At 43.4% G+C, this 14,548-nt stretch overlaps 1 protein-coding gene across 9 annotated transcripts in view; it reads left to right on the forward strand.

Moving 5' to 3' along the window:
- The window catches only part of MTHFD1L (methylenetetrahydrofolate dehydrogenase (NADP+ dependent) 1 like), a 441,775-nt gene that overhangs the window by 287,713 nt on the left and 139,514 nt on the right, over window positions 1-14,548 (forward strand). For all 9 annotated transcript variants that reach the window (XM_033938565.1, XM_033938569.1, XM_033938568.1 and 6 more), the window contains 2 exons: window positions 649-749; window positions 8,773-8,950. In XM_033938565.1, the coding sequence (XP_033794456.1) occupies window positions 649-749; window positions 8,773-8,950 (279 nt within the window). The remainder of the gene's footprint in view (window positions 1-648; window positions 750-8,772; window positions 8,951-14,548) is intronic.

A 14,548-nucleotide genomic window follows, 5' to 3' on the forward strand; every position in this document is an offset into this window, starting at 1 on the left:
GCATTCGCTTCCTTCTCTACGTGCTGCTCTGACCTTCGTCTCTTCCACTGCCAGGTGTGGGGCTGGGGTGCTCTTCCTCCCACAAAACCTTTCTTCCCGGCCCGGCTCAACGGAGCCTTAGAGTCGGCAGCGGCTGCTCGAGACATGCCCGTCCGTCTCGAGTGGCTCCACATGCACCCAGTGGGTGGGGGGGGGTGGAGGCTGGCTTGCCCCGTGCTTCCATAGTTGCTGCTGGCCTGTTGTGGCGTCTGGGAACAGAGAGAATGCAAAGGCAATGCAAGTCTATCGCACAGCCCGGGATGGGCTCCGCAATTGACTCGCGTTACCTTTGTGATCGACCTTTTGGGCAACCCTGTTATAGACATTTTATCATATCTCCCCTGAGCCATATCTTCAGGCTGTCCATATGTGAGAATATTTGTCCTGCCACAAGTGAGTAACTTTACTGTACTTTGGGTGACTAAGGAAAACTTACAGGCATAGTTGGAAAAAGTACAAGTTAAGGCATTGGGTATCGAAATTTAAATTTATATCATGAAAAGAGTTTTGTTTATTACCATAAAATTAACCATAAAAAAAGGTAATTGCTAGTAGCATAAATAAACAGGGCAGATATAATGAATCTTTTTTTTCCAATCAATTCTGTAGAATCTCCAGTTGGTTGCGGATGGTTGCTGCAATCTACAGAAACAAATTCAGATTGCTCACCTTTTTAATGTTCCAGTTGTGGTGGCTCTAAACGTGTTCAAGTAAGTTTCTCTACTGAGTTTTTAGAATTCTTTCATATGTGTTCTGTACTATTAAACTGGATATGGCATTTGGGCAGTTCATGTGAATGGATTGGACAGACAATTCTGTACCTTAATATCTAGCACTGTTGTGACTATTCTATAAAATAGGTGTTAAGGATTTATATGCCAATTGTGCATAAATGTTTAGAATGATGGCATAGTAAGGTTGTGCCAAGAGTGGTTAACATAGCTGGTTTTAAGAAAGGTTTGGACAATTTCCTAGACAGACCTGGGGGATGCCACTGCTTGTTCTGGATAGGTAGCTGCTACTTTTTTTTTTTTTTACCAGGTACTAGTGACCTGGATTCGCTACCGTGAGGATGGGTTACCAGGCTAGATGGACCATTGGTCTTACCCAGTAAGGCTATTCTTGCGTTACTTGCACACATATGTATGCATATAATACCAAATATTCACCTAAGCAAAATTCTGCTAACTTACATAGCACATATTTGACAGATTGGTGTACACATAGGGGTTTCTCGTTTATTTATATTTTTTATATACCGCTTATATTCTAAATGATTTACATTGAATAGTAATCAGCTACGCTAAGGGCTCCTTTTACGAAGCCGCGTTAGCGGTTTAACGCGCGCAATAGCACGCGCTAATTTGCCAGCCACACTAGCTGCTACCGCCTCCTCTTGAGCAGGCGGTAGTTTTTCGGCTAGCGCAGGGGTTAACGGGCGCTAAAAATGTGCGTGCGATAAAGCCGCTAATGCGGCTTTGTAAAAGGAGCCCTAAGTATTTTCCCTATCTGTTCCAGCAGGCTCACAATCTAACTATGGTACCCCCTCCGCCTTTGATCCTCCCTCCTTGCCCTGATCCAAGTCCTGGGGACATTTTTTTTTTCAATTCTCAGGGGGGGGGGGCTGGGGAAAAAAATTTGCGAATAAGCGAAACTGCGAACATCAGAACCATGAATAGGGAGGGGGAAGTGTAGACGCTTTCATTCCTCTAGCCACCCTGTTATATAATTGCCTTGTGTATGTCAGAATATTGTGATGCTTTCAGTACACGAACACGGGACAGGAGGCAATGTGTATCTGATGCACAGCATTCTGAAATATATTACAGAGACTGCATGAAATTTCCTTTGGATAGTGGGTGTTTTAAACACTTTATTATTATTAAACAGATTTTGTTTACATATATTGCAAGATGGTTCGTGATGGAAAGATTAAAAGATTTGTCCACAGCACTGTTTCTACATTGTGCTAAATTGCATGTAATTAAAATAGATGTCACTGATAAAGTTAGTCTGCAAATCTTTAAAGAAAACAAAACAAAACTACAGGAAAATGTACAGGGTACAGGAATTTATTTAAGTGACAAAAAATCTAAAAACAAATGCATAAGCTACATAAAATGCATCCAAAGAACTGGTCCTAATATTCATGTGGACCGGACCCGACACAGTCCATGTTTCGAAGAAACACTTCTTATTCAGGGGTCCCAAATGTTGGTAATTAGAATATCAGAACATAAGAAGTCGCCTCTGCTGGGTCAGACCGGTGGTCCATCGCGCCCAGCAGTCCGCATCCACGGCGGCCCTTCAGAAAACCAGATTGGATGAAATAAACGAAGTCATAAAAACAGGCGTGGAAATATCCTGTGTGAAGCGCTACACAATGAAACACAAAGTGCGGAGTCTGCAAATCTTTTCAATCCTCTGCAATTTTTACAAGTTTGAATAATTTTGTGTCATCCGTATATGTGATCACCTGACACATCACTCCTTTTTTTCCACCATCTAGTCCTCGGTCTCTTTTTAGACTATGGTGAATACCATATTGTTCAAATGATTTATTACTGATAAAACTGTCATTTTACTCTATTACAGCTTTTAGATTTATTGTTATACAAGGGTCAATTGAACAATTTCTGACCTGACCAAGAAAGAGCAAGGTTAGCATCACAATTATATAGCTGTCCAACAGGTAGCATTGACATAGGGGTCCTTTTACAAAGTCGTGCTAGTGGTTTTAGCGCACACAGCAGATTAGTGCGTGCTAGCCGAAAATCTACCGCCTGCTAAAAAGGAGGCGGTAGCGGCTAGCGTGTGTGGCAATTTAACGCACGCTATTCCACGCGTTAAGGCCCTAGCGTGGCTTTGTAAAAGGAGCCCATAATCTTTGGTTAGATTTTCAAGTCAGTTTGACATCTAGTTTTGTCTTGTCCTAGTTTGAAGTGAACAACTGCTTTGAAGTGAACAACTGCTCCACTTTATTTTTTTTTTAAATGGAAAAAATTGAGTATCGCACCGTGATAAAATTCCATCATTTGGAGGGAAAATTATCTACCAAAATTAAATGTGAGTTAGATGCAGAGTATGGTGATGCATCTCCTTCATTTTCAAAGGTGAAAGCGTGGGCTGCTGAGTTTAAATGTGGTCGGACAAGCAATGTTGATGAAGACCGCTCTGGACATCCATAAACAGCATTCAGTTGACCCTAAATGAGATAGCATTTCATCAGAATGTGACACACAATCCTACACAAATATTTAGACACTAGTCTTTAAGCCCGTTACATTAACGGGTGCTAGAATAGATGTCTGTCTGTCATTCTTTCTTTCTCTCTCTCCTTGGCCGCTATCTGTCTGGGTTTTTTAAAAAAATTTCTCTCTCTCTCCTTGGACGCTGGCTGTCTGTCTTTTTATTTTTTCTTTGTCTCTTTCTCCTTGGCCGCTGTCTTTCTGTCTGGGATTTTTTTTTTTTTTCTCTCTCTCTTTCTCTCTCCTTGGACGCTGTCTGTCTGTATTTTTTTTTTTCTCTCTCTCTCTCTCCTTGGATGCTGTCTGTTTGTCTTTCTTTCTGTCTGTCTCCTTGGCCCCCCTGTCTGTCTGTCATTCTTTCTTTCTCTCTCTCTCCTTGGCTGCTGTCTGTCTGTATGTTTTTCTTTGCCTCTCTCTCCTTGGCTTCTGGCTGTCTTTCTTTTTTCTGTCTCTCTCTCTGGCCCCGTCTGTTTGACTTTCTGTCTGTCTCTCTCCCTGGCCCCCTTTCTCTCTGTCTATATGTCTCTCTGTCTTTCTCTCTGGCTGCCTGTATTTTTCTATTGTGCCATGCCTGACTGTCTCTCCTTGGCCCCCTTCTGTATTCCCCCCCCCCAGAGCAAATTGGTGGTTGGGTTTTAGAATCTGGGGATCCTAGGTCATGTATTCCTCCCTCCTGCCCAGGTGTTCTTGCTTAGGTTTTGGGTTTTTGGGTTTTTTTTGTTTTTTTTACACATGGTGAATCCTGCGACAGGTAAAAATACCTCGGCCCGCTCAACAAATGTAAAAAGCACTCACCTTTAATTTAGGTTGTCATCTCTCTCTAGCACTGCACCTTTTGAAACTTTTTTTATTATTATTAATTGGAGCTGTGGAGGTGGAAGGCCCAATGAGCGAGGCCATATCTATTGTTGTTGTCACGGCTCAGTCTCGTCTCTCCTCCCTGCGCCGTTGCCGTGGTGTCCGCAAATCCGGCGAGTTGGCGAGAGCCGGGGACCGGCTCGAGTGCTGTGGGGGGTAGGCAGGTGCGGGGACTGGGTTATGTGCTTTCACATTCAGTAGAAGGATTATGTCGCCCCTGCCATGGCTTCTGTGGTGCTTGAGCTGCAGGTGCAAGGGGCCGGCTCGTGCTATGGGGTCATGCCAAGGATGACAGCACGGCTGGTATAGGGTGCCGAGCCGCGAGTGTGGGGCTGTTTCTGTCCGAAGTTTATTTTTAAGTTTAAAGGTGCCACGGCGGCTCCTCTCACGATCGTCGCCTTCGTCGGAATCCTTCTCCGACACGGGTGTGGCTCATGAGAAGACCCGCTGCAATGGCTTTTAGCTTAAAAGCAAACTTCGGCCGGTAGTGCCATTATTGCTGGATGGAGGACTGCGCAAGGTGGAGAGCAGGGAGGCCAAAGCTTTTCCAATATGTCTGGTGCGCATGCGCACTCCTGCCTGCCACGGACCTACAGATCAGGGAACACGGGGTAAGAGTGTGCAGGCGCGCTTAGCGTTTTATTATAGTAGATGAGGAGTTGAGTGCACAATTGGTTTTCTAACCGTCAACCAAAAACCAGTTCAATTGGATATTTCAAAAATGTGTTTTGAGCATTTTAAGCGCAATGAGAATGATTTCTTGTGGCGTTTTGTGACTGTGGATGAGACTTGGGTTCATCACTATATTCCTGAGACAAAACAACAATCCAAACAATGGACTACAAGAGATGAACTGACTCCAAAGAAAGCGAAAACAGCTCTGTCAGCTGGGAATGTGATGACAACAGTCTTTTGGGATTTCCACAGGATCATTTTTATTGACTATCTAGGAAAGGGAAAAACCATTAATGGTAGTAAATACTCTGCTGGCTTATTACAATGTCTAAGCACCATAATCAAGACAAAATGTCCTCAATTGGCCAAGAATAAAGATGTCTTCCACTAGGAAAGGGGTAGGCAATGCTGGTCCTCGAGAGCTGGAGCCAGGTCAGGTTTTCAGGATATCCACAATGAATATGTATGAGATGGATTTGCATGCACTGCCTCCTTGAGATGCAAATCTATCTCATACATATTCATTGTGGATATCCTGAAAACTTGACCTGGCTCCGGCTCTTGAGGACCGGAATTATCTACCCCTGCACTAGGAGAACACACTGGCTCACACATCAACAATTGCGATGGAGAAATTGCATGAATTGTGGTTCAAATTAATTCCCCATCCATTGTACTCTCGGGTGCGACTTCTTTCTGTTTCTGAACCCGTAAAAATGACTGAAAAGAAATTTTCTTCAGGTTCTGCAGTCATAGATGCTGTAAATAGCTATTTTTCCAGTTTAGATGTTTCGTATTTTACAAAAGGCAAACCAAAACTAGCAGCATACGTATAGATTCTATCCCAGAGTTTCTCGTATACAGGCAAAAGCTTTTTTGCAGTTTTAACTGATTCTTTCTTCATTTGGGACCCCCGATAAAGGTGTGTTTTCTGAAACACAGACCGTGTCAGGTCCATAGGCTTGTTTGCCCTTAGGTGATGTTTTTAACCGCATTTTATCCAATAAACTTTGCCTGCATCATTGTACACCTGTCTGCAGTTTTCCTTGTTTTGGTTTGCCTTCGTATTCCTGACTGCAGACTTTGTTGGTTCCCCCCTTCGTTGTTTGCTCGTATTTTACAGAAGGCATGAAACATCTGGAAAAACATTGGAGCAAATTATTGAGTCAAGAAGGAAACTATGTTGAAAAATAAATATCATTTCCCCCCCAAAAAAATATTATTTTCTTGATTAGACCAGAAACCTTTCAGTTAACCCTTATATGCTTTAGTTGCTGCACTCATTACTTTCAAAGAAGGTTTAAGGTATGTATAAGGCCCCAACATCATCCTCGTTAAGAGCTAAGGTAAACATGTTTTATTTTTCTGTTATGATCTTTTCCTCTTTCAACTCTTCTTATACCCCCTTGGTTATCTAGCAGTTCCGCTGAGCCCCTCATAGGACAGGAGTTGTTGGAAGAAACTTTTATTGTTCAAGACTACTGCCTCTTCTGTGTTCCAAGAAGTTTTGAGTTATTCAGCAACTTACTGGTGTGGTCTAACATCATTGAGAGAGCAAGTGGAAGTCTGGTGCATGCTTGCTGTGAAGTTGACTCCTGCTTTGGTCTTGCCTAAATAAAAATAATTTGTGTGCCCCTTGCCAGCATCTGGGAGAAACAGGGGATTACACATTTGTAAGTGTTCAGGATGTGTCACAGATCTTGTGGATATCTACTGATAATAAAAGATAAAAACAGATCTTAGGGTTGTAGCATGGGCCATTCAGAAAAAAAATAGATTTTGATTTTCTTTCAGCTTTTGTTCCTCTGTTTACCAGTGTATTTTTTTTTTTTTTTTTTTAATTGCAATTTAAAACATTGTACACAAAAAACTCAGCCAGTAATTAATATAAGAATAAACAGAAAAAAGTAGAAAAATAATTATCACACTTCCTTAGACCACAATATGAGGAAGAGTGAACTAAGCAAATATAGTAAGATTTTTAAGGCAGGCAATAAACAAACAGAAAAGGCCTTACCCCTTCTCTTCTACGAAACTGCGCCAGCATTTTTTTTAGCGCAGAGAGCCATGCTGAATGGCCCACGCTGCTCCCGATGCTCATTGAGTTCCTATGAGCGTCGGGAACAGCGTGGGCCATTCAGCCCGGCCCCCCGCGCTAGAAACCATTAGCACGGTTTCATAGAAGAGGGGGTAGTGTGATAATCCCCAGTCATCTTCTAGTAGTAGCTCAATTAACTCTTACACAAACTCTTTTAATTCAAGAAAAGCCTTCAATTGTTCTGGAGCATAAAATATATTTTTAGACCCTGCAAACTTCACCAAACATTTATAGGGATATGCCAAAATTAAGGTTGTACCTATATTTAAAGTCTCCTGTCTCATAGGTAAGAAAATGTTTCTACTTTCTTGAGTGGTCTTGGTGACGTCTGGATAAATCCAAATTTTCTGCCAAAAAAAATATTAGAATGCCTAAAATAGAGTCTTAAAATTTTGTTTGAAAACAAATGAGACAAACAAGGTAGCTCTCTTCATAGAATCAGTGATATACTGCTCCAATATAGCGGAAATATTGTTAATGTTAATCTGTTTTTCTCCTTTGCTTTCCACTTGCCTCATTCCCTCAGGGGTTTTCTTTATAGGCAGATAATAAATCTTATGTGGTATAGAGACCAAAGGCATTTTTAAATTCTCAACCAAATATCACTTGAAAAGATCTAGAGGGTAATACTCCTGGGGATTTAGGGAAGTTTTTTTTCTGTGAAGGTTCATCTTTTCTTTCAGTGTTGCAGTTTTAAATTCCTGCAACCCTTTGACCTTCTATATCTGACTGGTGCATTCAGCAAAGTCCTCCTTGACAGACTCAATAGTCTTAACCAAGGTTTCAAATTTATTCAACAAAATGGTTACCTCTCCTATAGATTTGGTAAGATTGTGGTCCAACATTTGAAGCATAGTCCAAATCGTCTGAAGAGTTACCTCTGTGACCGCTGTAGTTGTCCCCACTGCTCCTTTAGCCAGCTTTCCCAGCTGCTGATGACAGAAGGAGAGTCTCCCGCAGCACTTCAAGCCATGTGCAATTCCTCACTTGCCACCACTTGAGCCACTGGACACGGGGGAATATTGAGCGTCAGGGGGAGATAGCATGGAAGCCGACACTCCCTTGTCGGACTTCACAGCAGAGCTCAGCTCCCTAATGACTTCAAACTGGGTGGCAGTTAGGAACCAGTCAGTTCTCTGCTTCAAGGGGGAAGATGTGAAGGTAGAAGAGGGAACCACCTTCACTACCCCCTTTCTTTTAGTATGTGGCATTAAGCTCTGAGGTAACTCCATAGCAAGAATCCAGATTCACAGATCGTTTTCGAAACCGACTCATGCCGCAATGTTGCCCACTCCCCCTACCTTTACAGGTGTTGTTTGGTGGGTTGGTTTGTTGGGTTTTTTTTACCAACTGCCAAAATCTGTCAAAATTCAAAGGTTGGGGGTTTTTTTTGTTTTTTTTTCAATATTAGTAACATTTGTTTTCCATTAATTTTTGGTGATTTATTTAAACTTGATCAAAAATGTTCTTTTTCTGTGTGTGGTTGGAAGCCCTTGGTCATAGGTAAGGCTTAGTTGGTTAGGAAAATGTAACAGAAAAATCTTGGGTAGTTGCAGATGAAGGCTCATGGCACATAACCCAGCAGCAGCAGTCTCACGAGGCTGGGAATCGCTTCTGCCCCAATGCGCCGCTAAACCACCATGAGATCACGGTAGACCTGGGAGGATATCAGAAACTGGTCCTAATTAAACTGGAAAGACAAGGAGAAAACTGCTAAGTTAAAAAAAAAAAAATACAATGGGCAAAAAATATTGTTAACAAATTATCTGTCAATCAATCATCAGACTTTGTCGCACTGAAATCTCAATATGAGAGGAAGAGAAATGAGAAAAAATATGTATGTTCTCTTCCTAGAAGTGACTCACCTGCAGAGATTGACCTTGTCTGTAAGATTGCCAAAGAATCTGGTGCTTGCGATGCTGTTCCCTGTAACCACTGGGCCCTGGGTGGCAAAGGGGCTGTGGACTTGGCTCAAGCAGTGAAGGAGGCTTCCAATCAAAAGAGTAACTTCAGATTTCTTTATAGCCTGGAGGTAAGGTTAAAAAAGTCTTTCTGCATTAGAATGTAAGCTGCCATGAAGGTTCCTGCTAGGGCGGGATAGAAATTTTAAACAAACTTGGAGTTAAGTAGCATGGAATCTTGCTCCTTTTTCCTGCTCTACCTGGTACTTGTGAACAGGACTGGTTACTGTTGAAAACAGGATAATGGACTAGATGAACCTTTGGTTCGACCTTGTAGGAAAACTCATACAATAATAAAATCTCCTGGAGCTGAAGGAGCTTTCTTTATGAAATGCATAAATACATCCATACTCTGCATATATGGGTGGAACTGAAGAAAACACCCCTCTTATAGTTTTCATATGCTCTCATGTATCCTGAAAATTTGGTGTGGATAAGTACCAAACAAAAAGGTTATTAGATACATGAGAAGATAGATAGAAGAGATAGAAGAGAAGTAAAGTAATTAGAGCAGCAATCAAAGAACTAAGGAAACCATAATTCAAATCTTGCTTCTCTCACTAACATGGGGAAAGTGTGGCACAGTTGTTAAAGCTACAGCCTGAGCATCATTAAGTGGTGGGTTCAAATCCATGCTGCTCTTTGCGAAGTTGTAGGTTCAAACCCCCTCCCATTGTCCCAGGTACATTAGATACCATATATACTCAACTATAAACTGGGAATTTTGGACCCCAAAAATTGGGGTCTCTGTTTATATTAGAATCTACCCTCTCCACCGCTGCAGCAACCACCTCTGAACAGGCAGACTTTTGCTGCCGCAATTAGCACAACCCCATCCATGCCTTCTCCAGAACATCAGCTAGTGCTCCCTCCCGCCTAATCAAAACTAATTTCCACACCTGTGCCCCATCCCCCACCAGAACATCAGTTACTGCTCCCTCCCAAGTCAGAGGAACACCCACACCCCATCTGCTCACCGCCAGAACGTCAGCTAGCGCTCCTTCCCTCCCTAGAAAGCGAGACTGACACTCCCCCAGCTTTCTGGGATCTTGTGGTCTATCAGCACGTTGGGGCAGGAGCGATTCCCACTTGCTCCTGCCCATTCTTCCTCTGTAATAAAAATGGCCGCTGGGACTTCCAGCAGCAGTCTCACGAGGCTGGGAATCGCTTCTGCCCCAACGCGCCGCTAAACCACCATGAGATCGCGGTAGACCTGGGAGGATATCAGTCTCGCTAGGGAGGGAAGGAGCACTAGCTGATGTTCCGGTGGTGCACAGATGGGGAGTATGAATGTGGGTGTTCCTGTGGCTTGGGAGGGAGCAGTAGCTGATGTTCTGATGAGGGTTGGTGCATAGGTAAGGGTGCAGGCATTACTTATGTTTGGAAAGAAGGAGGAAGCATTAGTTGATATTCCAGTGGGGTTGGCGCATTGGTGGTGGTGCAGGCATTACTCTTACTTGGGAGGCAGGAAAGGAGCACTAGCTGACGTTCCAGTGGGGCACAGGCAGGGTCGCAGGCACAGATGTTTCACTTGGAGGGCGTAAGGGAGGGAGCACTAGCTGACATCCGGGTGGGGTTGGGGCATGGGCGGGGTGTGGCCTACGAGAACTGACTGCAGCCATTCACGGAGCGTACAGGACAAGGCAGCGCGAGAAAAGCTTATGCCTGCCTTTTGGGCCGATTTGACACTGCTTAGCTCAGCCAGAGGGAAGGGCAGGACTGCTGGACCAGGGGAGTTTGGGGGGCCCTGCTTGTCACTAGGCCTGCCTGCCACAAGGCCTGCCTGTCACTTGGCCACTAGGCCTGCCTGCTCTGTCCCTGCCTGCCCTGTCCCCTGTCCCGGCCTACCAATAGACCACCAGAGGGGGGAGGGGGAAAGGGTATAGAACTTGGCAGTGAGGGGGGACAGGGTGCAGAGCCTGGCAAGGAGTGTGGGGTTGGGTGCAGAGCCTGGCAAGGAGAATTTGGTTCAGAATGTTTTTTTCTTGTTTCCTTTAAATCTAGGGTGCATCTTATGGTCAGGTGCATCATATGGCATGAAAAATACGGTAAATACCTTGTGATGTTGGGCAAGTCAGTTTATCCTCCATTGCCTCAGATACAGCATAAAGACAAGTGATTAAGGGAGGTAGTTATTAAGATGCATTATGGCCATAATGCTTGTTTGTCCATTAATATGTGTTATGTTTCTGTAATGCACATTGGCATACCATGGGAATACACAATAATGAGTTGCAAATGCATGATAAACAACTTATTACTGTATAAATTGAATAATGCAGTGTAGTAAACACTGCAAGCTGTGTTCTTACAAAAATACATTATTTTTCCTGGCCAGGAGCATCTTAATGGGACTGACCAAATATGACTGAACTGCCCCTTCTCCCAATGTCCCCTGTTTCATATTCCCCTACATCAGAACCTTTCATCCAATACCTCTGCCCCCTATACTCCTGGCACATAATGTCCCCCTTTCCACCTCCAGTAGCCCTTCTTTTCCAACAAACCCCTCTGAATACCCCCTTTCTGCAGCCTCCTGATATCCTTACACCACCCCCCATGGAGTCTAGCTTTTCAAATCCCTGGGGTCTAGTAGGGATGGGACAGGAACAATCCTCAGTTGCTTCTGGTCCATCTGGCACCAGGTTCAAAATAATTCTTCCAACCTTAGGGGTTTGTAAAGTTAGAAACAAAAACTGTGGATACAGATGTTCTGGAGATAATTTATTAAACACTGGCATATAAAACCATGAAAATTCAATTTTAAAAAGTACAATGATAAAAAATACTGTGATAAAAATCCAACCGGACCCTACACGGTCTGTGGTGTTCTTTGTTCACATGTTTAAAGAAAATAGACTGTTTTCAGTCCAATTCTTTATATGTGAGTTTGCAAACCATTGGACCCCTGAGGAAGGCGTGTTCGCCGAAACACGGACCGTGTAGGGTCCGGTTCAATTTTTATCATTGTACTTTTTTAATTGAATTTTCATGGTTTTATATGCCAGTGTTTAATAAATTATCTCCAAAACATCTGTATCCACAGTTTTTGTTTTTGTTTTCATCTGTGGATTGTTTTCACTGTGGAGTTAAGGCTTTATTGGCCAGTTTCTTTTAACTACTTGCAGGTAATATAAATAATACTGCTTACAAAGTTGATTGCAAGCAGCAGCATTCATGTACTGCTAGAGTGATTATCTCGACGGATCTCAACACCTCCCCCCACGGACCGGGAGCACTCGGGGCAGAGCGGGAGTAGAGTAAGGCACACTCTGGGTGTGGGAGCGAACTCCGCCCCCTCCCCTCCCGACGGTGCACCGCTGAGCCAGTTGGAAGGCTCAGCGGGATCTCTCCAACAGTTTAAAAGTTTGATTTTGCCGGTTTTAGTTTCTTTTACCTCTCGACGGACCTCAACACCTCCCCCACGGACCGAGAGCACTTGGGGCAGAGCGGGAGCAGAGTAAGGCACACTCTAGGCGTGGGAGCGAACTCCGCCCCCTCCCCTCCCGATGGTGCACCGCTGAGCCAGTTGGAAGGCTCAGCGGGATCTCTCCAACAGTTTAAAAGTTTGATTTTGCCGGTTTTAGTTTCTTTTACCTTCTCGCTGGTCCTCAACACCTCCCTCCACAACCTACTCTCCTACCCAGACACTAAACACAGCCAACAACCTAACCACTGAAAACTACACTGCCTCTACCAGCAGCCCCACCTCCATAATGAAGCTAATTCCACAAACAAACACCCAGATTATCCTATTAATAATCCTTCTCATATCCAGCTGTAAGGTTGAAGCAAACAACCTACCCAACATTCCCACTAGCTCAATTGCAATCAAAACCCTTCACCCTAACAGGAGAGTTCCAATAGACAGAAACTCCAACCACCAAACAAGCGTTCAACACCCCATAACACCAGCATGAGGAAGAAGAGCAACACAACCCAAGACCAAACCGCACCATAACCCAAATTCACTCATCTACCCTAAAACGATTCACAACCACCAAACAGAAACCACCACCCTTAACTGTGCCTACTTAAACGTCAGAGCCCTAGGTCCAAAAACAGAACTTATAAAAACCTGGATAAAAAACGAAAACCTAGACTGCCTCTTCCTCACAGCTAACATCGGACACAGACCCAAGAATTACAGAAGTCTGCCCTCAAGGATACAAAATTACAGTGACCTGCAGAGAGAAAAAAGAGGAGGTGGATTACTCAAAGACTCCCTAACCTTAAACATATTGGAAAAAACTTCCACCCCTTACATGGACCTTTTAACATGTGAAATCTCTTCCACTGCACTGAAAAACTCACTAAACTGCATGCTCTGTTATATAACACCGGGAAACTGGGCCATGGTTAGATCCGAATTTGAAAACTTCATATATAAAACTCACTTACAGCAGCTCACAATCTTATCCTAGGAGACCTAAACCTTCATCTTGAAGACCATTCATCCAAGCCAGTAGACAATCTACTTTCTTTCCTCAATGCCCTATCCTTCCAAATTTTAAACCCACAAACTACTCATGAGAAAGGACACCAACTGGACATTGCAGCCTTCATGACCCATCAAACATCTACTTCAGAAATTCAAACGTCTAATGGAACCTGGTCCCCATCCCTCTGGTCAGACCACTACACTTACACCTTCAACATCATCTGGACCAAAAACAAATCCAAACCAATATCCAAAATAGTAACCTATACATCACGCAAACACATCGAGCCCACCATTTTCTGGTCAAAAGTAGACGAAACAATCCAAGAAGATAACCCCAAAGACTTCATTTCACACTGGGGCTATTTGAGCAACAACATCCTTGATGAACAGGCCCCACTTCAAACCAAAACCAGAACATGCAGACGATCAGACCAATGGTTTGATGAAGAATTACTCCTACTCAAGAGACAATGTAGACGTCTGGAAAGAAAATGGAGAAAAACCAACCAAGATCACACGAAAACCGCCTGGAAAAAAATTAACAAACAATACAAACTTCTATTAAAAGAAAAGAGAAAAAAACATTACACCAACCTAATAGGCACGGAAATCCAAGACACCAAAAAACTATTCCAAATATTAAAAGATCTAACTAACACCATACCCTATTTGACCACTAACAATAACTCCTCCCCTTCAGCCTCCCTCCTAGCTGAACACTTCAAGAATAAAATTACAAACACCAGAGCTACTCTCATTAGTAACCCAACCCACCTACTCGAAGTCACAATACTCCCCACAGAAAATGAATCTTGTGCTGCAGACAGATCTTGGTCCCAATTCCCTAAGATACATTGGACCGAATTCAACAAACTCTACAATAAGTACAACCACGCATCATGTGAACTCAACCACTGCCCGCCATATCTCCTATCATCAGCGAGCACTAAGTTCCATACCTTACTCCTACACTGGATACAAACCATGCTCACAGATGGCATTTTCCCGAATGACCTCAGCGAAATCATCATCACACCAATCTTAAAAGACCCAAAAGGACCAACAGACCTCTCATCCAACTACAGACCAATAGCCTCAATACCTCTATATATCAAACTAACAGAATGATTAGTAGCCAAATTCCTCACCAACTATCTCGAGGACCATAACTTACTCCATCCCACGCAATCCGGCTTCAGAACTAACTTCAGCACAGAGACACTAC

This window comes from Geotrypetes seraphini, chromosome 3 (genome assembly GCF_902459505.1).
Source record: "Geotrypetes seraphini chromosome 3, aGeoSer1.1, whole genome shotgun sequence".
In the NCBI taxonomy this organism is placed as follows: Eukaryota; Metazoa; Chordata; class Amphibia; order Gymnophiona; family Dermophiidae; genus Geotrypetes; species Geotrypetes seraphini.